Source organism: Gigantopelta aegis, chromosome 4 (genome assembly GCF_016097555.1).
Source record: "Gigantopelta aegis isolate Gae_Host chromosome 4, Gae_host_genome, whole genome shotgun sequence".
Lineage (NCBI taxonomy): Eukaryota > Metazoa > Mollusca > Gastropoda > Neomphalida > Peltospiridae > Gigantopelta > Gigantopelta aegis.
The window spans coordinates 103623517-103651108 of NC_054702.1; the positions used below are offsets into that span (position 1 = coordinate 103623517).

Genomic DNA, 27592 nt, shown 5'->3' on the forward strand with positions numbered 1-27592 from the left:
GTTAATTACTTGCGAATAAAAACTAATTTTAACATGACTAAAACTCTCTAAAGTTCTCTTTTATTTATAACTCTAAAAAAAACCCCACTATTTACTCAGCATAAAAATTGCAAATCATTCGGAATTGAATGACAAAATAAAATATAATTTATTTAAAAGGGTGAAAGCTGGAGAAAGATACCTCAAATAGACTGTTACTCTCTCACCCAGGTACAACACTTAGAGGAGCGTAGTGAACAAACAGATCAGTCTAAGCTCTTTTGGATTTGTCCAACCATGAAATGAAAGCGCGGAGGTTTTGAAACGTCTAAATTTCTGTTGTATGGATAAAAGACTGCTTGTCAGTGTATTTGCTGTGTCTACACTGCTAGCTATTTGTTTTCCATATGCAGCTAATCATATGTTTCACTATTTAGCCGTTTTATTTAAAGGTACTAAGTTCTAAAATATATCGTGTACATTGTCATTTATGATTATGATTACCCTCGCGTACCGAGTTTTCGTGGCATTAGCGAAGAATTGGTTACTATTATAAACAAAGCAAACATACAGCTAATATTTTTTCACTAAGTTAAAATTCACTTACCCTACTATGCTTTGCTACATAAAATCAATTCATCCCCGATGGAAATTTCCGACACAAGATCACCATTGAGGCCTCTGGAAAACCGTCTGCATAATGACGTATCATCAATTCGGGGTATACTCATTCAGTCAATCTATGGCAGGCCAGTGGTGGCAGGCCAGTGGTGGCAACCAGTTTCTGTTGTCGCGAACGTAAAGTGGGAATTTCCGTAAAGAATTGAAGCACAAAATATATTAGTCATTGTTATAATATAACTTATATTTAACATGTATCCAAACACACAAACGTCCAACGTAAATGTAACATATTTACAGGTCTGGTTTCTTCACAGCTGCTCGAAGATACATGTATGTTTATTCTTCCTGCTTGCATGGCAAGCCATGACACGGGCAGAAAAATGCGTCATGTCGTCGTAGACATCGTACATCACAGCAGTACTTTAAATGAACCCAGTGATTACAGGTTTGGAACATGCACTGTCCCCACAGAGTAAATACCAGTGAAGTGCATCTTTTTAATTCAACTGGTTGAAAAAGCCCACAAACACAACACTTTTCGTCATCTTCAGTTTCCAATTCCGAGAAGTTGTCACTTGATATCAGCCCGTTATCAACTCCTGAGGGCCCTGGCTGCGGTGAATTTGATTTTTTGATTGGTACTACAGCGTTTGTTTTTCTTGAAGAAACAATTTTGGTTTTTTTAGAGGAAGAGACATATTCATACAGTTGGGATGATGCATCTGGCTCTGTAATTGGTTTTCCACCAACAACCTTGTGAACTAAACGCCTGGGTTTAGACTGATTGGGTTTATCGTGGTGTACAACTGGCAGGTGACTTGAAAAGAAATTGTCAACAGTGTTTCTGTCTTGTGGTTGAGAAATATCGGCATTGTTACTCGCAGTTTCTGTCGATTGTTCAGCTTTTCTCTTTTTGGCATACTGGGCAGGTTTCAACAGAGATGAATCAATTGCTGTTGGGTTAAATGGATAAATCCCACTCTTCCTGAAAGCACTCTGAAGATTCCTGGGAGTCAGCGAGATGTCGTAAGCTCGACATGCAATAGAGCAGACATTGTAGCGGGTGAGAGTTCCATAATGAGAACGTTGCCATTTTCGAGATTCATCACTGAAAACTTTAGAAAACGGTCCAAAACAACCCACATCCATCGGCTGAAGGATGAGGTGGTAGAACAAACAGGATGATTCCATTCCGCACTGCAAAGTCAACCAAATAAGGTGAAATATGGGATCTGTGACCATCATATAACAATAATGTCTTCTTATCTCCACCAACTTTTGCGTACTTCGCAAAATGATCTACAAGCCATGTTTGAAATATGTCTGAATTGGACCATCCTGACTTACTAACAGTGCCATTCGTACCAATGATGGCTCCTTCTAATAGTTCTTGGCACATTCGAGACCCAGGAAAAATGAAATATGGTGGGATTTGTTGACCCAGTGCATTGCCACACCCTATCATAGTGACTGTGGATGATCTTTCTGGCGATATTTCAATTGGAACCTCGTCTGTGGATCCTACAACATACGGAGGTGCGCGAGTCATACTAATTCCCTTCTCATCCACGTTATATATGTTTTCAGGAGATGATTTGAGGTCATACTTTTCAAGAGTTGTCTCCAGTTCATCAAAGTATTTCGTTATGCTTTCCTCTGAAGTAGCGTAGGCTCGAAGCTCTGACAAGGATTTGGGTCGTCTCAACTTTAATTCTGGCCATCTTCCCATGAACCCATAAAACCACTGTAGAGAAAGGGAGTTGCAATCGTGTGGCCGTTTGTTTAAGTGGGTGGCATAGTCGGTTCCAAGATTTAAAACCTGCGCTCTTGTGTAGCCATAGCCAACAGACGCCATCAACTTCAAATGTTCTGCCAGTTTGTTTTCTTCTTCCAAGGAAAACATTGGACCAGGTCCGGACCTTGTCGTGTCTGGGGAAATAATCCCGCATATTCTGTCTGTTTGTTCAGGAACGGAATACAGCCTGGCAGCCTTATATACCGAAGTTCCCCTTTCAGTGACATCTGCATATGCATTTTTAAGTTGAGTATGGCTATATGATCGATAGCGCTTTTTATGACGTGACGTGAAATCCTAAAAAAACACAAGGAATCATATATAAGAGACAGCCCTTATGCGATTCCATAGTTTAAAAAATTGGCGAAAGCCACATCACATATGTCACGTGATTATAATTTACAATAACAAGGTAGAGCAGACGATGCATACATTTTCATGTTACAGGTCTTGTACTAACTTCGGTACTTTATTTTGTTCAATGGTATAAAATGCATTTTGGTAAGAACAGTGTATTTTACTTGTTTGACAATGTAGTTTAATAATACTTACATTAATTGATGCAATCTTGAACATTTTGTTCTCCGGTATCCAGGGACGCTTTCTCTTCAGAAGCGTTCACTAGGTGGCGCAGTACACATGAACTGTCGCGAGATATGACGTTTTTGGGAAATACCCCGAATTGGTGAGTACCACGAACTGGCAAGACGGGACGGTATTGTTTCCTTTCAACCTTTGAGTTTGAGTTTGACAGTCGCTAAAACTTAAAGGCCTACAGTCACAGGTCACTGACCCATTGAATGGCCTAACAACGTTTTACCAGAAAATATGCATTTTATTTGTCACTAAAAGTAGTGGTATAATATTTGCCCGCACCCCCCCCCCCCCCTTTATTATTTTTAATTAGGGTTAGGAGAGAGAGGGACCGGGCGGATATTTTTCCAGGATTGATAAATATCCGTGGTATCTTTCAGCATGACAATGCCAGGCCACACATTACATGTGTCTGCCAAGACTTTCTACAGCAAAACAACGTTTATGTCCTGCCATGGCCAGCAAGATCGCTAGATTTATCACTAATTGAACACCTCTGGAACGTCCTGGATTGCAGAGTTCGCAAAAGGAACCCTCTGCCACAGACACTACAGGAACTGTACTTGACATTACAGAATGAATGGCAAAGCATCCCCCAACGTGCCATTTAAAATCTAGTTGTCTCCATGCGTTGCCGTTGTGCAGCTGTGATTGCAGCACGAGGAGAACATAACCGATACTGAACATTTTGAAACCCCATGATTGATTCACAACATGTGACACACTTTAGCGTTAACACTTCAAATCCAGAATAGGGTCGCCTACTGTTAGATAATTTAGTAATCATAATGAAATATTTAACAAAAATAAATGATGTCAAAGTTACTTGTAACAGAACTGTTTTGGGAGAGTATATATTATATATACTCGTGGAAAAAAGTTCTATCATACTTTGTGATCACATGTTGCATTACTAGCATTCTTGGTCATGTGCTCCTGTTTGATGTCATTTTTCTTGTCAGTGGACTTTAAAACTATTGTATGGATTCTCATTACTCAGAAAAATATTTGTGTTGGTATCTGATCATCGTCAGTGTGATGCCACGCCTCCCAGAAAATGGACTCCTTCGAACGATGGGTGTGATTGAGGTTAGAACAGCACAAACTCTGTTGCTAGTAATTTTGGTGATCATTGGTGTTCATCAGAACACTATGCAATATCTGCGGAGATGTTCTCGACAGTTAGGGGTACTAGGGATCTTCCATGATTAGGGAATCGACACATGACGCCACGTCAGCAAATCGTCAGTATTAAGCGGGTGCACATTAATAATCATTATGGAATCATTTGGAAATGATACATTTAACATCCTCATGCATCTCTAAGTTAAAGCCAATCAGTGGAAGAACTGAACGCAACCAATTATGTGATAACAAAGTACGACCATGACCGTACATCAGTACGTTGTTCTGTTACATCATCACCGATGGCGCACCAAGCATTGTGTAGACAGTACTTCAAGTTCAGAAGGCAGGAGAGGATCACCATACTTTTAACAGATAAATAGTACATCTATGTAAATCACAATATTTTTCAATTTTAAAAATATAAGTCCTACTGAAATTTTAATGATGCACAGGAACCTTTTTCCGTGAGTATATATAAGTATATATATATATATAAATCTGGGGACCCCCCCCCCCCCCCCCCATTTATGGCTGCTCGCCACTGGCGCTCATGTTTGATGAGTTAACCGGAACTCGTCAAATGCAAGTGCAGAGCCGTAGACGGGATGGGGTGAAGGGGGTTCTGTCTACATGAAATTTCGACCCCCCCCCCCCCCTGCTAAACATGCTGGCTACGGGCCTGGTGGTATGTACTGTCCTGTCTGGGATGGTGCATATAAAAGATCCCTTGCTGATAATCGAAAAGAGTAGCCCATGAAATGGCGACAGCGGGTTTCCTGTTTCTCTATCTGTGTGGTCCTTGACCATATGTCTGACGCCATAAAACCGTAAATAATATTGCTTGTCAAGCATTTGGTAATTTTGACATATTCTTACAGAGGCAATCTGCTACATATTTCTATTAGTAGTAAGGGATCTTTTATATGCACCATCCGTCAGGATAGCAGATACCATGGTCTTTAATATACTATTCGTGCACTGGCTGGAATGAGAAATAGCCCAATCATTCCACCGACAAGGATCGATCTTAGACCGACTGCATATCAAGGGAGTGCTTTACCACTGGGTGATGTTCCGCCCTAAATAAAACAGTGGTTCATGTGAAATATTGTGCTCTGTATGAGGTGTGATGGGTCGGTGGACTTTGTCCCATCTAACCCAAGTCCAACAACTGATACACAAAAGACTGGATGGTCTATGGAAAAAATGCATAACATGATCTAGACTGTTACATTATTGTTTATTTTTATTTTTCAGAGGACATTGATGTTGCTATTTGCATTTTATCGTCACGTGATCACTTTGAGCATCGAGATGCTATCAGGGAAACGTGGCTCAGTAACCTGAGGAGTGACACTATACTAGGATACAGGTCTGGGTTATTGCTTCTATACACCTAACTATAATTATTATCATATGATTTTATTTATTCACCATTTTTGAAATCTGTTTAGTCATTTATCTTAATTTTAAGCAATTTAGTATGATTGTCATGATGTTATACATATACATGTAGTGATAATCATTATTTAAATTAATTAATATATTTATTGTATATATATAGAATACTAAACAAGCTTGCCTGTCATACCATTTTTATGAAATGAGTGAACAGTTTTGGTAACTGACTCGTTTTTGCTCATCGGATACCAACACTTCACGAGTTTCATAAAAATGGTATCACAGGTTAGCTAGTTTAGTATTTTATTTATTACAAACCAACTGCAAACAAGCTGCAACACAGAAGTAAGTAGATGTGGAGACCTACTACACATTATTTTTCGACGAATTGGGTCAGCAAGTGATCTATGTCAAGCTCACGTTTCGCCAATATTACACTAGTTAAGATATTGAGTGATTGTTATGACATGAGCAATATCTTACACTGGTGTGTAATAAATGTTTAATATGTATTGTCAGTGGTCTTTGATTACTTTTAAGGTATTGTGTTTTTATTTGTTACTTGTATATTATGACATGCAGTAATTATATTTTTGTTTTTATTCTTTGTCCATTTAAAGAGAGGTAAGTGTGTTAAAATTAAAATTAAATGTAATTATTTATTTTAGGTATTGAAAAGCCATCATTTGGTATTGCTATATAGTTGAGGTTTGAGTCCAAGATGGTGTGCCTATCCTTAAATGGATATAAGCACGAAATTAAAGCTCAAACATCGGGTTACCAGCAGGGTACCACATGTCAAGAAAGTCTTGAAAAATCTTATTAAGCAAAAACACCACCTCATAAATGTTGATTTAAACATAAGATACACATGCCAACACGTGTACAACATTTAGTCTGTGAAATAGTATGATTGTTGATGCTGTTGTCTTCACGCGTGAGGGAAACCGATGACTGGGCACCCGAAGCTGTGTACCAGAATTAGGGTATGTTAAATTAGACTGGACTGGATTGTTGGACAGATCATATGGGGTTGTATCACGAATTGACATGTCGAGCTCGAGGGTGACATTGACAACAAGCGATAACATATTCTGACATTTGATACACTCGGGAAGTGAAAGGGAAGTAAAGGGGAAGTAAAGGTAGGTTTGAGGGTGGATTTTGTATTTAGCTAATTTTATGACTTTGTAGTGTAATAATTGACTTTGTATTTACTAATGATAGTGTGTAAATAAATTATCGTTAAATTTACTCAGTCTCCTGTGTTGTCTTATTATTATTATTATTATTATTATTATTATTATTACATCACCTTACAGAAAATCAGAACCCTATTGCCTGGATGAAAAAGTAGCCATACCCTCAGTTATGAAACGGGTGTAGATAAGTGGGTGTTCCTGCTACAATATAAATATTAAATCAAACCAATTCTGTGGACCCATTCTCTCATTGTTTTTTCCCTGTCCCAACCAGTGCTCCACAACTTCCCCAAGTTCAGCCAGAAAACGTTTCTCCAACGTTTACAAACTATTTAACTAGTTCCCAACGTGGCCATTTGGTTTACTGTGAAATGCATAAATCAGTCTAGCAGATGTTTTTCCTCTTAGTCTGGCTGAACGCATCCCTGGTATATCAAAGGCTGGTATGTCTGTTGGAAAGTGCAGATCCCTTATTGCTAATGGGGAAAATGTAGAGGGTTTCCTCTGAAGAGCCAATGCACCATGACTGGTATATCAAAGGCATGTGCTATCCTGTTTGTGGGATGGTGCATATAAAAGATCCCTTGCTACTAATGGAAAAATGTAGCGAGTTTCCTCTCTATGACTGTCAAAAATGACTATATGTTTGACATCCAATATCTGATGATTAATAAATCAATGTGCTCTAGTGGTGTCGTTAAACAAAAAAAACCTATTTCCTCTGAAGACTACAAGTCATAATTATCAAATGGTTGATTAAAAAATTGATCCAATTTATGTGGTAGGCTATACGTAGATTACTAGACACTTATTTCTATGCCTGAAGCTAATTGTAGGATGCATGTAGAATAATCACCGTTTTATTTTCTTTCAGTGTAAAAGCTTGGTTCATGGTAGGAGAAACTTGCTGTACTTTACCAATGGAAGACCGGCTGGATGAGTATGACTGTCATCCCTGGAATCCAGAACCTCGGAGTTAGTTTGTTTAATTAATATACAGAGGTCTTTCTTTTTTTACATAGGTTTTCAAAACTTAAAGGGATGGTTGGGCAAGACTTTTGGACTGGTATGCTTATTCAACGATATTTAATGCACATCCTTGGAATTCAGATCCTCTGAGTAAGTTTGTTGTTTAATTAATTTACAGACATCTTTAATTTTTGGGCAGAATTTAGCTCAGTTGGTTGAGTGTTCGCTTGAGGTGCTTGCATCGCAGGATCACACCACCTTGGTGGATCCATTCAAGTGACTGGGTTTTTTCCTCATTCCAACCAGTGCACTACAACTGGTCAAAGGCCATGGTATGTGCTTTCCTGTCTGTATTTTCCATTTCAGCATTAGGAAAAATGTAGTGAGTTTCTTCTAATGACTGAGTCGAAATTACCAAATGTTTGACTTAATTAATGAATGTGTTCAAGTGCTGTCATTAAACAAAACAAAATTTCTTTTTTGTTTAATATTTTTTAAATCCATGTTTTCAAAACTTAAATACATTCCTTAAATTAACTAAACATTTTCTAGTTAAATGTTAGCTTTTTTTGCAAATATTTAAGGATTGTTTTTTATTTCTTTTACGTTCATCGGGGTATGAACCAAAAAATAATAATCTGCAAACTCTGTAAATCAGTGAAACCATTCACATATAAGTTTGCTGATGATTTGTTTTAGTTCATATCACGGAGAACACCCCCCACATCCCTGACAATCCTTATAATTAAATTTGAAACGTACCTATAAATAATAACACTGAAAGTTAATGATTTGTTTATAATTTCGTTCTGGTTCTAAACAATAATACTTAATAAAACAAACTACCAATATAAAGTGACACATTCAAATAAGACGTACCCTGACAACGTTATTTTTGTTTATTGATAAATGAACAAACTCCTGTTGCTAAAGCTTGACCAATGGGATGACAGTAAATGTTAATGAATGTAACGGAAATATAAGTATTCATGATTGAATTATGTTTCTTATACGTTCACTGGGGTATGAACTAAAAATAATCATCTGCAAACTATGAATCAGCAAAGCCATTCACACATACGTTTGCGGATGATTTTATAAATTCATATTCCGATGAACTAACAGAATCATATAAATAAATTTGAAATGTAATTACTAATAATAATATTAAAAATGTATCATTTATTTTGAATTTCTTTTTTTGGTTCTTAAACAATAACACTCAAAAAGACAAATTAAGTACCAATATAAAGTGAGGTCATCAGCTATTGCTGCGGCTGGTTTGGCATATATAGACAATAACTAACGAGTTACTCAGAATTTGGATTATCTGTCCCGAGTGAAGTTAATGTTGTCTGTCACAAGCTTTAGCGAGTGACTGACAACATTAGTTTCATGAGGGACAGATAATCCGTAATTCTGAGTATCGAGTGGGTTATTGTATTTATTACCCATAATGTAAATAGTATAGAAACTTAAACTTTAAACTTCTTACATGACACAAATGTAAAAGTCTGAGGAAGCAGACAACGTCACGAAAGAAAAGCAATGACATCAAAAGCTATATTTAGGTACACAAATCAAATGTGAACAAGAGAGGTCACATTCGTAATGAACTGATGTTTCCAGTGGGAAGTGAATGAACTACAAAGAAATTAGTTTAGAGCATGTTTAATTGTTAACAAGAACAAATGGCTTAAACGATTTCAACAGTGTTCAGTTTGACAGTCGAGGAAACCAATGACGTCACCAAACTAACGTCATGACACCAGCAGGGAAAGATAGCTTCTATCTTTCCCTAGAGAAAGTTAGAAAATATATTCACCCGCATCTCACTTCCCATATGGGTAATAAAATGAATGTAACAGATATTTAATTATATTTTGTTATTAATTATAGATGATAGCAAGGATGTTGCAGTATTCTCTGGAGCTAGTGGGAAAGACCCTGACCATGTGGTTGATCTTGTAGCCAGCAGACTTGCAGTCAAAGTAAGTTTTTATTCTGCTTAACACTTAAACTAACCTCGTTGTTTTTCACATACAATCCATTTTGAGTTCGACACACAGTAGCCATGTATTTTTCTTGAGCTGAAGTGTTGTTAAACATATGAGTAACTCGTATCATAAAGAATGTAACGCAGTGTGCTCTGTCAGCTTAAACTTTAAAATTCTATGAATTAGCTGTCACAGTATTCTATTGCAAGTTGCCTAAGTTGAAACATTACTTATTATGTGCATTGAATCAATACAAACATGTCAAATGTTATTTATTGAAGTCATATTCTTAATTTTAAATGATGTTTTAAACATTAATTTCAAAAATAATTCTATACATATTCCATTCACCATTTTTTTAATTGCATATGATATGCATATTTGTACAGTAGGTGGACATATTTTTTATTGACTCTGTCCACCTATGTCTTCTCCATAGGTTTTACATCCGGTTGTGTTAAAAAGAATTGGAATACTTGCTGGTTATGGTGACTCCGTGACAGTTACACTGTGGAATGGTTTGACAGATGTGAGTCATGTATTTTGTGTATATATTTTTTTTAATTTCACACTTTTCTTTTTTTTAGTTCCAATCTAGCTCTTTAAAGATGACTGACATATTATTCACGTTTTTTTTTATTTATATATATATATATTAAAAAAATATATATGTAGTTAAATATTTATTTATTTAATTCCATTTATTTTCGTGCTTATAATCCAATTAAGGTTCAAGCACGCTGTCCTGGACACACACCTCAGCTACATGTATGTGGGCTTTCTGTCCAGGACAGTGTATTAGTTGTTAATTGTTAGTGGTTAGTCAGAGAGAAGAGGGTGTAGTCGCCTTACACCTACCCAATGACTACACAACTTGCTCTGGGTGGGAGCCGGTACCGGTTTGCGAACCCTGTACCTATCAGCCTTATGTCTGATGGCTTAACCACAACGCCACCGAGGCCAGTTATGTAGTAATAATATTATTGCTACAAGCAAAGGGAAAAAACTTTGTCAGACTTGTTATTCAAAAGTTGTGTCCCCTATTCCAGTTTTTTAGTTCTTTGTTATTTCTTTATAAAACGTTTAATCTTTTATTTAAAAGACAAATAATGTCTGTCATTTATATAAAAAATATTCTCTATCTGACCAAAATTATTTTTTAACATACAGTGTATACTAGTGGGAAAAAGTTCCTGTGCATGGTAAATAGTTGAATAAAATCATAATCACAAGTTGTAAAATAATAACGTTTTCAGGAGACATGTGCCCAACCATAATGTTCAAAACTTTATCCTCGATATTGCAATCGCACGTGTTCATGTGCCGCATGTGCACATCTCATAACCTGATTTGCTGATCACGTGGTACAGGTGCACATGTTCTTGTTCATTTTGCAACGTCATGCCACACCTATCTGAATTTGAATGTCATCGCGCGGTCGGTATGCTCGAAACTGGAATGGCGCATAACGAGATTGCAAGATGTTTTGGCGTTCATCGAAACATGATACAGAATTTGTGGTGATGTTACCAACAGCAGGTCGCCCGCGTGTGACGTCACAAGCACAGGATAACCATTTTTGGGTAACACATCTTCGTAGACAGCACATACGATTCACCCGTCGCGATTGGTCAAGTGTGCTATTAACCGACGAGTCCAGATTCCATTTGGACGGTAGTGACAGTCGAAATCGAGTCTACAGACGTTTTAACGAACGCTACGCTGACGCTTGCGTTGTGCAGGTTTCGGCGGTGGAAGCGTCATGGTGTGGGGAGGCATCACATCATACAGGAGGACGTCAACTTGGCCCCATCATGTTGCAGCAAGACAACGCTCGCCCTCACGTCGTACGTGTAGTGACCGACTTCCTGGGACAGCAGAATGTCAACACACTGCCTTGGCCTGCCGTTTCGCCTGACCTGTCGCCCACTGAGCACCTATGGGACGAAATGGAGAGACGCCTACGTCTCCTGCCAAACGAGCCATTGACCTTGAACCAACTGGTTTCTGAACCATCTGGTGTCATCAATGAGACGTCGTTGTCAGGCCTGTGTGCACGCACACAGTGGCCATACACGGTATTGACATTGTGAACTCACTTTCGACGCCACCCCTCTTCATGACCCCAGAGATTAGTAACGACAATGCCAGACAGTTTTTTTCTGGATTTGGTATTGATCGTAAATAGCAAATAAATAATGTGTCAAATAATTGTGTTGATTTACTTACAAATAAGAAAATCACACCACTTTTAGTAATGCACAGGAACTTTTTTCCACTAGTATATTTTTTTTTAATACTGTAAATCATAAAATATTAGTGATCTTAAAATTTAGCAACATCCAAATAAGTGACATATTAGCGACATTAAACTTTAGCGAGGTCATCATATCAGAAACTAAAAAACTTAAGTTTTAGGATCGGTTGAAATAATTTTTTGACAAATTTTGACATGCAGCTTACAGACATCTTGAATTTAGTAGACAATTGTAGTAATGTGCATGTTAACTAACTATTGTTGTTTGCTATCCTTTGGGTTTAATCAATAGCATGTAACCATTGTTGCGAGTTCAATTAATCACAGACAAGACAATCGCACAAATGTTTTTTGGAACAGTCTGATGTATGTCTCTTTAAATTTAGCATCATAAAATTATTTTTTATTGGCGTCTTGTATGGCTTCGCTAAATTCACAAACATTTTATGCTCGCTAACATTTCGTGATTTACAGTACTTCATATACTTAAAATAGGAATGGCACAAACTTGAAAAGTTAATAGCTGTATTTTTGTTGTTTTTAGGAAGAATTAATTACAGTGTCTTTTAGTGAAAAAGATAGAGGAATTGAGTACCATGGTTATAGATATCAAGCTATTCAGCCCATGATCCTACCAAAGGTAAGTTCACTACTTTTATGACAGAGTTGCAGTTCCTGTGATCATGTACGGAACCTGGACATCAGGATGATTCCTTTTCCAGTTTATCCTGTGATGAGCCGAGGCCCATGCTTTTACATATCTTTCCATTTGGATGCAAAGACGAGCAGGCCATTGTCTGTGAACTTCTAAGTCCATTGCTCTCCTTATAATAATCACAGACGAGACATTTCAGATATGGAGAGCAGTTCCACATATCTAAAAAAGATAAGCATCATAAATTTTTTTTAAACAAAATGATGCGGTAAATTCTAAAACACTTTCCAACTTTGGACAAGTATGAGGTGAGTGCAGGCATCCTCTCACCTGCTGTGGAGAAACCTGTTATGTATTTTGACAGCTTAGATTGTAGGCTGTAATCGTATGTAATCTAGACTATATGCTTTTGAAAGGCTCGCATGTACGGATTTGTTAACTGGAAATTTTAAACACTTTTTGCTGTAGTCAAAATGCCTACATATGGCAATTTGCAGCCTACTTACAGCAATTTTAAACAGATAACTTTTACAACAAATAAACAATAAATTAAAAACAAAAACAATTATCCCAATTATCTTATCAGTTTGTTTTATTCAACTGCAAAAAAATGCCATCGGTAATGCCCCAAACCTACAGCAATTCATAGTACAACTACAGCAATTGCCATTGGTGCTGCCATTAAGTTTGAGTCTTTTACATCCCATTACTGGCTCCAGTCTAATGTGAATGCTCAGCTGAAGTCACATAACAATTTATGTCTCGCCAACCATTAACCTCTAACTTGGATAGTCAGCCGAGATAGCTGAAATGTGTTCACTGGACAACATATTTGAATCTTAATTTGATTTAATTATTATTGAGGGACACGTCAGTGTACTGGCCTTACATCTCAGAGTAGGAGCCAGTACGGATATGTGAACCCAATACCTATCAACTTTAAGGCTATGCCACAGAGGCAGGTGTGCTCTTACCCTGTTTAAAATTTAGTCAATATTATTGATTCACCAGTCCTTGAGATTGAGATCGTCTTGCAATGACAATTTTATACAAATAACAGTAAGTACCCATTAATGATAAAAATGTTAAACAATAAACAAATTTGCAACAGCATTTTGCAGCTGCACTGGAGATTGCTGTTGCGACTTTCGAGGGCTGATGCAGTGATGTATCAACCTTGTTTGTCAGGAGAGAAATCTGGGAGAGTTTATATCAGGACATTGATACAACCTCACTTATCAGCTCACTGATAGTAAATCAATCTGAAAGATTTCATAAAACAGGTTTTTTTTACAGTGATCAAAGGACAAGTTTCTTAAAAACATGTTTCCACAACAATCATTAATCAAACTTAGGAACATGTTACAAATTACTGACACTAGGGGCTAAATATCAAAGTTTATAAACATTGATTATGTTACTACATGTATTTCTGTTGGGATTGACAGATCGTGTGGTTGATTTTATTTTATGATAAAAACATACATGAAAATGGCTATACAGAATTGCATTTTCCAGTTTACTGTGTCATAATTTTCACTAATTATTTGAAAAATTGCATTTTGTTTTGGGTTTGATATTGCACTTTAAGAATTTATTACATGTTAGCTTTCCTGATGTAACATTTGTAACCCAGTGTTACATGCTTGGTGATAATAACATTCTAAAGAGAACACTAATTTGTGTAAACTTCACAGTGGAGCCAATACTGTGGAGCAAGAGTAAACTAATTGGCAGGAACTGTATAGAACGTGTAGCACCCTTGACAGCATCACCTAGTAAGTCTGGCACTCATGACAACCTCACATAATAGATGTGTTGCACCCTTGAAAACATATGATATATATTTATTCCCTTGAAAACATCATATGATATATATTTATTCCCTTGAAAACATCATATGATACATGTTTTTGCACCTTACAACATCATATGATACATACATAGAATTCTTGAGAACATCATACGATATATGTTCAGCATCCAGTAACAACATATGTACATGCATAGCACCATTAACAACAGTGTGGCAGTGTAAATGTATTGCCAGGTGGGGTAGGGGTGGACGCAAAGGTTATGTGAATGGACTCATTATGTCTCAGTAAATTCAAACTGGTATAATTAGTAATGTATGTAACGTATATGGTTTCTTAGAATGTTGATATTAAGCTATATGAATGGAGATACATCTATAATGCCAAGCAATTCCTACTGATCAGTGAGCTGAAGACAGTGGTTGAGGAGGTGGTGGAAACATGCAGAATATCAAAACAATTAACCTTTGATCTGCACATCAGGAATGGCCGATTGAAAACTAAACATTAACTTGGCATTGTCCTAGACAGACATCCCAAATAGCTGATGTATGTGCCCAGAATACCTTAAGTGGATATAAGCACAACCATAACTTAAAATGAAGGCCAACTTTGGCTTGTCCTTACGGTCTGAAAGAAGTAGATTGGTAGATTTAAATGTAATAAGCTGCATGACAAGCAATTCCTGCACCGTTGGTTTTGTTTCGTACACAGTAAATATAACATATACAATGGTACTTGCTCTTAATATATGATATGAATGATAGTTCTTTTTCTTTCATCTTTCTAAACATAAAATTAATAAAAATGAATTTGAATGATATTGGTTCTTGAATGAAGTCAGTCCTGCACTAACAATAAACTGGGTGTATGACACTTCTCTTTTTAGAGTACAGGAAAACTTTCATTTTAAAGGTTTTTCTTTGTTTGGACAATACTAATTCATATAACTGTTTGAAGAAAATATTGTGATTTAAAATGAATTGTACCATAAATGAAATATGTAGGCCTATGTGAAGAGAAATTATGATAAGATATGTTATATTTATTGTGTGTGAAGCAAAAGTGATGGTGCGGAAATTAATATCAACCTCAGCATCATTGGGCATAACATAGTATTTAATTTTTCAAATGCTTGGATATAAATGTGGATTATATACATAAACCTTAAATGTGGTACCGTATTGTAGTAGAATTATTTGAAATGTCTTTGATTAATGACATTGGATACAGTAATGAAATAGCATGGGTTTTGTGTTAATTAACATTTTGTTAGGCTTATTCAAATCCATCTAGAATTTCAACATGGCAAGGTTGATCATTGTGACAAACTAATCCATCATTACATTTTGTCATCAATGCCATTTCAATATATTGTGGTTGATTAGTTTCTAAGAGGAGAACCACAAACCAACAGCATATCTATGTAACTTAGTGGTAAATCACTCACCCAGGGTGCAGTGCACTTAGGTTTTTACCTTGGCAACCAGTGCTCCACAACTGGTACATTAAAGGTCATGGTGTGTACCTTGCTGTCCATGGACCAGGATAAAAGATCCCTTGCTGCTTTTCAGTTTTTTTACCAGCCTCAGTGGTGTCGTGTTTAACTCATCGGACATAAGGCTGGCAGATACTGGGTTCACATCCTGGTACCAGCCACCACCCAGAGTGAGTTTTAAAGACACAATGGGTAAGACCACTACACAGACTTCTCTCTAACTAACCACTAACTCACTGTCCTGCACAGGCAGCTTAGATATCTGACGTCTGTGCCCATAACAGTGTGCTTGAACTTTAATTGGATACAGGCACAAAAATAAGTATAAATTCACGAATAAATTTTAGTTTAATAACCTGTGGTGGCAGAATGTTTCCTTTGTGAACAATATTTCAAAATAATATATTTGATACTAAATAGCGCTAGTTTAAAATATGGTGATGTGTTACATAAATATTTATTTCCTTTCCATTTTATCAAACTGGGGCTTAATTCACAAAGGTCTCTTAGGCTCTGTTAGACAACAAAGCATCCTCTTTGTAAGTCTTTTAGCATACTTCTAGATCGCAAAGTTGCGAGAGTTTAGTGAGTTAGGCCCCTGGTGCGTTATTTATAAGTGCATGTTTAATGTTGATTATTTCTGTCTGTATTTCTTGAATTCCACCTCAGCTTGCGCACTGTACTTGGTAATTGCAATGATTGTTGTGTAGATATTTTAATGAAAGTAATTTCAGCAAGAAATCTCTCTGGACCATAATAACTAGCCTTTTGTGTTGGTCATCTATTGTCACATTGTGAACACCATCTTCACACACGAGTTGATTCTAATATTTCTATCCAGATGAAACTGCAGGTGCTCATATGCAATAATGACATTATCTTTATCAGTTGTCTTTTTCTTTTAATGAGACACATTTTGTGGCTTGTTTTCTAACAAACTTGTGTGCTTGGTTAAATTAGGGTGGTGTAAAATAAAATACTAATGCCTTTAGAGAAGAGAAAAAAAGCACAAATATGTAACAAAATATTTTTTGGGTGTGAATATCAAAAACATTGATATAGAGATGATGGCCAAGCTGCAGTGTTTTCCTTTTAGTATGGAAACTACTTGATAGGGCATTGCTCTACACATGCTGTCAATTAAACTATGTTTGTGTCACCTGAGCCTTGGGTACACAACCTACAGTGCAAATACTTGGAGTAAAACATTGTTGGATTAAATTGATGAAAAAGTTAAAAATTAAAGCTTTATAATCAGCTGCTTGATGTCGAAAAATTTATAATTTTAACTTACAGTTTTCTGTTATCAGCAAGGCATCTTTTATATGCACTTTCCCATTGACAGGACAGCACATACCATATCTTTGACATAACAGTCATGGGGACAGGGATAAACCAAATGAGAGAATGGGGCCACTAAGGAGGTTTGATCCTGTGACTAAAACACTTCAGGCGAGTGCTCTATCAACTGAACTAAATCCCACCCCATATTGCAGAAATAACATTTCTTTTTTCTTTTCAACATTACAAATAGCCATATTACCGTATATCTTCACCTGTAAGTCGATCTCGGCTATAAGTCGAGTCCCTAATTTCAAGCCCTGAAAACTTATTTTTTTATTGACCCGTTTATAAGTCGACCCTTGAAAAACAACTTATAAGTATTGAAGTATTTCTTATTTTCAGCACATGAGAACAATAATGTACAATATTTGAACAAAAGAAAATTATTTTACAGACTTCGGTTTTCACGTTTTGTACATGTATCGCAATATTCCAATCAAACTACATAGCATCAAAACAAAATATTCCCTTAGTAGATAGTGAAAGCTGTTTGACTGTTACCATATGACACTGTACAGCATGGTTTTGTGCACAGACAACAACTTTATTTATAAACACTGACAACAGATCACTACGATAAAACTGAAAGTACATGTATTATCACTTTAAAATAAACTCAGGCAACAGGTAGTTAGTAATGTATTGTTTACATTTTTGCTATTAGTGATGACTGTTATTTTAACTAAGTGGACTGTTGTCTTGGCATGTGAGTGAGATCGCACGCCTTTTCGCATAACCAAAACCATTCTAATGCTAAAATAAAAATTATCAAAAATAAATGTGTCAAATTAACATATTTGAGTATAAATACAGGGCATACAGGGTGAAATTTTTTTACCCTCTTATAAGTCGCCGCCCCCCCCCCCCCCCCCCCCCCCCCCCCCCCCCCCCCCCCCCCCCCCCCCCCCCAAGTTATAAAATAAATTTGGGGTCAATTTTTTTTTACTTATAGGCGAAAATATACGGTAATACATATGTAGATCACCATTATTAGTCGCCTACTGGTCCAACTGGCGGGGACTACCGGCCTGTCTGTCTGTCCCACATATAGTTATCCTGATGTTTTTTCCCCACAATGAAATTTTTTGAATAGCTTTATCATAGAGAGTTACAGATAAAGTTTGACTTTCATAGTGATTTATCAATTTGTCAAAGAGTTATGGCCCTTGTTGTTATAAGTGGCCTTAGATTACAGTTATCTTTCCATTTCCAAAATCCGGAAATTTATCCGCGCAAGTAGTCTGCTATTTGACTGTGATTATTTCATGGCAGACAGCTATGAAGTGGCAACTATTTGACTGAAGTGACAGGGGAGAGCATGTAGTTTGTAAACATGTGTAACTTGTTGACATTGAAGACTTGTTTGTGGTAATTCCGGCCCATGCAAAAGTAGTGCTTTTTGTGTAAAATGGGTGTACTCCGGCCTGGTTTAGATGATGATAACTAGTTTAACATGCCCATATACCACTAGGGTTTCGAACACCCCCATCCCGAGTCCGACCTCCGATAAGATCGGTGGCCCGACTCAGGATGGGGGGGGGGGGGGGGGGGTGTGTTTGAAAATGGGCAGAATTTTGAAAATAGCAATTAGTAAAAAAGTTAATAGAATAAATAAAAAAAATAAAAAGGTTACAAGCCAAAAATAAAAATAATTTATATAATTTGGAGAATTTTAGAAGGACAGTCCAAAATTAAATAAGAGAAAGAAGAGAGGATCGGACTATTTAATAATATTAAAAAAAAGAAAGAAGTAATTTTGACATAAAATTTTGAATGCAGATCTAAAAGTTTAAAGTCTGACTGATATGTCCATGCGAGTGGCCTCGTTAAGGCCGTTTGACTACGGCGTGCTGATGAGTGGAGTCGCGGCAAAACGGGGGATGAAGCGCTTCCATTTCTGGTGTTGTAGATGGCTGATGACGCTTCCGTAATGGTCGCCGAAGAGAGTCTTGATGATCCGATGAATGGTATGGCTATCCATTTCGCTGATCAGGATCGCTTGGCGGTAGACATCTCTTCGGCGTTGAGTGACGACTAGTCCCGCCTTGCCGGTTGGAGACTTGATGGAATGCAACTCAGTCGCTTCCACCAGGGAGGTGATGTAATTCCTCGTCCAGTGCTCCACCCAACAGCGTTGCCTTGTCCTTGGTGTCGCCCTGGATGAACTTGTGGAAGCTGGATCTGATCTTGCCGATCTGTACTTGCCAGACAGCTTCCAAGTCCACAGGGGCCGGACGTGGTGGTGTCTTGGGTGTTGGAGGAGGCCGGGCCTTGTCTGGTTGGTCGCTCGGCTGAGGGACGGCCTTCCTCTTTCCAGCAGCGACTAATCGAGCCTATAGCGTGGCACTTGGCGGTATCGGAAATACCGGCCAGTTCTGCCTAGGCCACATGACGGTCAGCGATGGAGGGTCGTTGGGTGTCTCACACACCGCAGTGTTGAGAGGATCCCTGTTGTCGGCCGGCGGTTCCCGTGGGGCTGGTCGCGTTGGCTCAGGCTGGGCTGGGAGCGGCGTTGCAGAAGGGACCGCCACTGGCGGTTGAGCCGCCAGCTTTGGTCTCTCTTCCTCCATCTCCTCTTCTTCGTCGGGGTAATCATGTCACCATACACTACGGTCACGAAAGCCCGTGACCCAGTGTACGAGATGCGATATTCCAAGAGCTTCCCATAGCTGCGTATAAGTCCTCCCAGGGGGGGGGGGGGGGTGCAAGTCGAGAGCACATTCAGCCACGTCTGTTCTCATCGCGATACAGTAGAGAAGTCCCCCTGGTTTAGAGGGTGTGTTTGTTTAAACCAATATGCTGGGAGAAAGAGCTGGAGGGGTTGTCCTTTTCAGGGTATGTGTCCCCCAGACAGGCAAAGGTACATACAAAAATCCACGGGCCTGCTGATATGAATAAAAATGTTATAGCCACTAAGGCTATATAGAAATATATAGCGAAATTAATTGTGGTCTGAGGCCAAGTGTGGAATAAGTCATTTGTATATTTGACAGGTGGAAATGTTTGACTGATCGGCACATCCCTGGCTTTTATAGTATGGCTTCCTTTCAACTGAAAACTGACACGTGATGGTGAATCAATATGCAGCATACTTGAACAGTTTCTGTTAATTCTCAAAATTGCTTTTCTTTAAGTTCAGTTTACAGCTTATAAACATGGGTTGATTTAATAAATGTAATATTGTTGAGTATCGACTTTTTTTTTTTTTTTTTTTACAATGTTTGAACACTAAGAACATGTTAACAAAGAAACATTTTGTTAATGAAGGGAAAATTTACTTACAATATACTTATAGTATAGACACATGTGGAAGCTGTCACTAACAGTAAACAAACACACGTATAATTGTCCTTAGAATTCACCAGAAGAGTTTTAATTTAACACATGACTTTCTGGGTGTGTTTGGGTTTTTTCTTACATTGGGCATTTTCATTAAAACGTTATTTTCATGCTTATATCCATGGTTCAAGCATGGAGTCGTAGGCAGACATCCCAGCTGTCTGGGCTATTTACCTTAGTACAGTGGCTTAATGGTTAGCTGTTAGTGGAGAGAAGCCTAGCACTGCCCATGTTAGTGTTGGATTCAGTACCTATCAGCCTTATACGTCTTAACCAGCCCTCTGAACTCAGATCATCTTGTAATGTTCAGCAATAGATAATAATAAAGTAGATACCAAATAATTGCCAAGTAAATATCGATAATAATATAGTAAATATCAAATAATTGCCAAGTGAATATAGATGATAATAAAGTATTTATCAAATAATTGCCATGTAAATATAGATAATAATAAAGTAAATGTCAAAACGGTTTTGGTGTTTATCATCGCATGAACGTCAAAAATATAACGTTCAATTCTTATAATTCCAAATGCATTAATATTGCCATTATGCAAAACTATATTTAAAAAAACCCAATCGAACTCTATTCCACAATGATTTAAAACTGTATCAATACACAAATAAGGGAATTCCCTTAGAAAGTTACATTCGTTTTTTTCCGTCAAATCTCCGATTCATTACATAAGGTTTTATAAATTTTTATTTTCTGAATCAAATGGTGGACAAAACGTCATAAAATTTAAAATAACAGAACATCAATCGATAACGCAAACATTTTTTCGATGAATTTTTAACTAATTAACATGAGGGATAGCGTCAAATTATTTAGAAAATTTATCTACTACCTATATTAAAATTGCAATTGTCAAAAGTTGAATTAGTGAAAATGAATGTGAATACTGACTTGAAAGGGATAAAGTGTTTCAATGTTACTGTGTGTATGGATTTCAGAGGAGGTTTGTGATTGTGTAATATTATTCTTGGAAAGGAATGGTTGTGGAATTGTGCACGAAGGTATGTGTTTTCGCGCTCATGTCTCTCTTTTGATTTGTTGAGCATTCTCTGCTATAACTTGTAATAGAATCTTCGTTTTTGTGACTTGTCATATATATTATGTGTCTCAGTTCAAAGCTGGATTCATTTAAAGCCTGAATTGTCACCGTCACTCACAGCACAGACGAACTCGGGATAAAAATAGAAACGGGAATTCCGTTATTTACCGAAAAAGTGCAGTTTTCACGTTCATGGAAGAATCAACGTTGGTTTTTTTATATCACGTGATAGCATTTTAACCAATCAAGACACCAAAACAGTAATTATAAAATAGAATTATATAATAATAAAGTAAATATGAATTAATTACCAATAAATATAGATAACAATAAAGTACCAAATGATTATCAAGTAAATGTAGATAACAAATACCAAATAATTATAAGAATGTTGTTGCAGATCAATTTTGCGACAGTTTTTGTGGCAGCACTGTCGATTACCATTGCGAATTTCGAGGATGGCTTAAACCACCACTCCACTGAGGCCACTGCATTAGACAAAATGCGCGCTCAGTAGTAGCTGTATAAGATAGGTAATTGTGTTACTTCGGAATCAAATTTGCTGATACTCACATTACATACTGAGTTATTAAGGGGATTTCAGATGGAAATGTCATTACATACAATTTGTTTTTCTAAGGATTAATTGTCGAGAATTGTGTCATATTGTAGTCTAAGTCACCTTTCACTGATTACTTCTTTGCCCTATATGTACTAAGCTGTACTTTGATTATATGTCATCAGTAACCACGGTTGCATTCAGCTAGACAGAATGAAAAAAACGTTTGCTTAACTTGTACATGTGCTTCATGTTAAACCAAAATGACTACATTGGAAACCAGTCCAGTAGTTTGCAAAGGTTAGCATTGGTCGCTTTCTCTCTCTAAACACAGGGCACATATTTACTGTTAGATTTAAAAGTAAATGTTAAATTATTATGGCTCAAAGTGATTTATGACGAAGTAGCTCCCTTGTCCCAATGTCTTATGAAGTCATGATAATGTTTTAATATGTTTTGGGTTTTTATTATCTAAAAAAAAAAATGTTTTGCTATAATGGTAATTTTATACTAGTTGTGATTTTGGTTAAAAACAAGTTAGCTGATATTTAAAAAAAAAAAACTGTTTTCTTAAACAGTTTGGAATTAATAGGGTTTTTTTTTATTGTGAGCAGTTTAAATCAGTTTCAGAAACCCAAGTAAGCTACCCCATAAAGTGGTTTGATGGTTTACATCATCCTTGATGATGGTTTGATGGTTTACATCAGCGTTGATGGTGGTTTGATGGTTTACATCAGCATTGATGGTGGTTTGATGGTTTACATCACTCTTGATGGTGGTTTGATTGTTTACATCAGCCTTGATGGTGGTTTGATGGTTTACATCAGCCTTGATGGTAGTTTGATGGTTTACATCACTCTTGATGGTGGTTTGATGGTTTACATCACTCTTGATGGTGGTTTGATTGTTTACATCACTCTTGATGGTGGTTTGATGGTTTACATCACTCTTGATGGTGGTTTGATGGTTTACATCACCCTTGATGGTGGTTTGATTGTTTACATCACTCTTGATGGTGGTTTGATTGTGTAAATCACTCTTGATGGTGGTTTGATGGTTTACATCACTGTTGATGGTGGTTTACATCATCTTTGAAGGTGGTTTAATGGTTTACATCACCCTTGATGGTGGTTTGATGGTTTACATAACCCTTGATGGTGGTTTGATGGTTCACATCACTCTTGATGGTGGTTTGATGGTTTGCATCACTCTTGATGGTGGTGTGATGGTTTGCATCACTCTTGATGGTGGTTTGATGGTTTGCATCGCTCTTGATGGTGGTTTGATGGTTTACATGGCTCTTGATGGTGGTTTGATGGTTTACATCACTCTTGATGGTGGTTTGATGGTTTGCATCGCCCTTGATGGTGGTTTGATGGTTTGCATCGCCCTTGATGGTGGTTTGATGGTTTACATCGCTCTTGATGGTGGTTTGATGGTTTACATCGCTCTTGATGGTGGTTTGATTGTTTACATTACTCTTGATGGTGGTTTGATTGTTTACATTACTCTTGATGGTGGTTTGATGGTTTACATCAGCCTTGATGGTGGTTTGATGATTTACATCAGCCTTGATGGTGGTTTGATGGTTTACATCAGCCTTGATGGTGGTTTGATGGTTTACATCTGGTAGATACTCAAACTCTAACAGGTGTTTTGCTTAGCACAATATTATACTCACTAGCTGTGTAATCCTTGGCACTGTGTCTTTACAGTGACCAAGTAACCGTGGCTAGGTAACTACCACCCTCCCTCCCAAATTACCAAAAGGAAGTTTGTTCAGTCTTCAGTACAAGATTTACCTCTAGACAAATTTGATTGACACACAGTTGAAAACATTTGCTCCTACAATAAATCTGTGTAACTAGACATGCTTATTAGAGCTATATTTTGTAAAGGCAGAAAATGAAAATGATTTCAGTCATGCTCACATGCAAGACTTATGTGACATGCTGTTTGATGCTTATGTGGAGCACAATCAGAAAAAAGTGGCTGCTTGAAGTTGAACAACTGTATAAGTGATGATTTAACAATGATAAAAGTATGAACACAAGAAATAAAAAGCACAAACATGTTTGAGTTATATACCGGTAATGAATAAGTGTATATAATAGGGTTTCTGCCAGAGGGTAAAATGGGTAAAATGCCATTCCCAATAATATTTATTGTTTACAAATTTTATATTTTTTAGTTGACCTTTTGACAATAATTTTTATGTTCATTGAGAAACCAATGTGATGACGTTGGTTATGAATGTAACGGAAATTTAATTATTTTAAAATACATACATGTATAGACAAATGAAAGCATTTGTACAGTTTACCGTTTGTTATTATCTGGAAATGGGGCTCTGTCGGGTAATAGGTTATACCGGTTTGTAGTATACATTTGACACGCACCAGGGCTATGCAATTATGCGGATTTGACTTTATTGTCAAACTATTTTTTTATCAGTAACAGAAACATAATCTGCATTTGATATCATTGTACATGCCAGATGCTTACATATTAACCTTCAGACTACTGGATTAATTTTTGACAAAAACACGTTGAGGGGTACAAATTTATAACTTTTACTCACATATTTTCACTTACTATTTTTATAAATGCATAAAATAAAGTTTATATTTGAATTGGTAAGTATTATTTTCAATGGAGTTTAAAATTTTATGATATTTTAGTTCAATTATTATTGATTAAAATTAGGCAAAACAAGTTAAAAGTTGTGTTTACTTATGGGCATTTGTGGCCAAATGTCCAGTATTTATGTCCATTATTCCCAATAACTATTTTTTTGACCAGCATTTGTTTTTAGGAAATGAACTACGATTCATATCCCAATATTTTGTGATTTTCATTGTTGGTAAATTAGCAGTCACAATCAGCTATCAATTCCTGAAAATGACCGCTATGTGCCACCATCAAGCAAAAATATTTGCCGAAACCCATTGAAAAACGAAAAACGTCCTACTAGAACATCAAGTGGCACGTAACACTTTGTGATGTCATCATTTGGCACACAACCTGACAGGAACGAGCTGAGTGATATAAATTAAGATTGATTATGGGTAATAAATAGGATATTAAACTACCATTTTGTATCATGTTTATGTCCCTCGTGAAATAATTTTCATTGTCACTCGCTAAAGCTCATCACAAATGAAAATTATTTCACCCGGGACATGAACATAATACGAAATGGAAGCTTGTCTGATATCATATAATTATTCTGTAACATTTCTGAAATAACATTTTCATTCAATGTTTTGTAAATCACAGGTCTAAAGTTACCTTTATCGCCAATATAACGTCTCATGAATTGTGCAAATATAATTTGATGTAACGCACTTTAACTAAAAATCTTACCAAAACGTTATGCTCAGGTACATGTCTATACATGTCTGGTTGGCTTATAAATGTAATTTTAATCGATGTTTTCTGTGAATATATTCTTTTGTTTTGAGGGTGACATGTACGTGTAGTTCAATGGTTAATTGCTAGCCTGATGCACATTTAATCTAGGATCGATCCCCATTGGTCGGCCTATTGGACTATTTCATGTTTCAGCCAATGTTCTACAGCTGGTGTAACAAAGGTCGTGGTATGTACTATTCTGTCTGTGGGATATTGCATATAAAAACATCCCTTGCTATCAATCGAAAAGAGTAATCCATTGCTTGGTGGCAGCAGGTTTCCTCTCTGATTATAAAAATCATCTGTGTGGCCCTTAACTTTATGACTGATGCCATATAACCGTAATTAAAAGTGTGTCATTAAATAAAACTCTCCCTCCTTCCTTTGATTTACCAGTTATGGCACTCTGGTTATCATAGGAAAAAACGTGATGCATCCACTTCAGACAATTGATTTCGTAACATTACATCCCTGGAAAGCATTTTACCACTGAAAATATTTTCATAAAGGCCTGGCAAAACCTCAGCCATCACAAACATTTCTCCCTTGGGTTGGAATCACCGTATCAATATCACTGAATGGCGATATTATCTCTTATTATGCAATTTCCCCCAGACAACTCAGTATATGTCATCACCATTATTAATCATGGAGTCCTGGTTGCAGTGGGTAATTGTATCCTGTAAGTGACTCGGTTTTGCTGTCACTAGATTAGAAATCCCTTAGTGGATTGATTTTATATAGTTGAAGTGTCTTCACACATTACTTTATAATCTGAGGCTCGTTTTGTGTTCCTGGGAATATGTGTTGTTGTTTTTTAACAGCCATATGCTCTTAAAATTGTTTTGATCAAGTCTCTGTTCTTTTGATGTCTTGTTTCCTGCTGTGAAATGTCTCTTTAACAAATTGTGCATTTCCAAATGATTAGTTGTAATACGAGGCAGGGTATTGCTTCTCTGTTCGGCAGTGTTGTTTTCCCACCTACAGGCATTGCAGTCTCAGCGTACTGAAAATTATGTCATTATGAAAAGTTACACCTTTTCCATAGAAAGTCTTTGACTTCTGCATGGCCTGCCATTCACAGTAGTATTTTTTTATCAAGTTACTTGACCTTTTGCTTTCTCAATAAAATATCTTGGTGACAATATGAGAAGGCTTTATTAGGTTTTGTCTGTGCACAAGAATAACTGTAATTTCTTACATTTTGCTGGTGTCCTGTATAATTTGTTTTAATCTAACTGTGCTCCCTTGTGGCTTGGTATTATCTAGAATTTTTATAAAATCCTCTAGCCATGGGATCAGTGATTTTAAAAATGTACTAGCCATAATTAAAAATTCACTAGCCCTAACTACTGAACACTCCCCAAAGTGGTCGGACTAAGCCCACAGCTAAAAGCTGATGGGGAATGGCAGGTGTGTGGCACAGATAGTCACAAGAGACGAGCACCTGTCAAGGTTGGAGAGACAAGGACTGGGATGTGGAGGTGGACAGTGAAAGAAGTTGAAAGATAGGAGTTGCCAGATAGGGAAGAAATGAGATGAAATTCAAAGGAGAGAAAGGAAAGGGGGCAGTGGGATTAAAAATAATAATAATAAATTAAAAAAATCAAAAAAAAATCACAAGCCCAACTTTAATATAATTTAACTAATTAATAGTAATAATCAAATATGTCACCCAAAGACAAGTGCGTGTTCATGATATAGCGGTCTTGACCACACGTTGTAACACGCGGACGACCACGACGTGGCAAGTCGTTGGTGCTTCCTGTCGTTCAAAATCTTACGCGAAGATTTCATATCGCTCGACTAGAACTCCCAACATGCCTTGCAATGTCTTCTGTCGACATGCCAGCATCAAGCATGCCAATCGCCGTTCGTGTAAATTATTGGGTATTCTTGGCATACTAAAAATGCTACAATGTAAAAAACATTAATTTTTTTACAAATTTTTAAGCGTTTTCGTTCACT

At 36.9% G+C, this 27592-nt stretch overlaps 1 protein-coding gene across 1 annotated transcript in view; it reads left to right on the plus strand.

The window, feature by feature from the left end:
• Positions 1-265: 265 nt before the first annotated feature.
• The window catches only part of LOC121371645 (UDP-GalNAc:beta-1,3-N-acetylgalactosaminyltransferase 2-like), a 432378-nt gene continuing 405051 nt past the window's right edge, over positions 266-27592 (plus strand). The window contains exons 1-6 of the mRNA XM_041497686.1: positions 266-431; positions 5378-5492; positions 7598-7698; positions 9592-9683; positions 10129-10218; positions 12491-12586. Of these exons, the coding sequence (XP_041353620.1) occupies positions 323-431; positions 5378-5492; positions 7598-7698; positions 9592-9683; positions 10129-10218; positions 12491-12586 (603 nt within the window). The 5' untranslated portion in view covers positions 266-322. The remainder of the gene's footprint in view (positions 432-5377; positions 5493-7597; positions 7699-9591; positions 9684-10128; positions 10219-12490; positions 12587-27592) is intronic.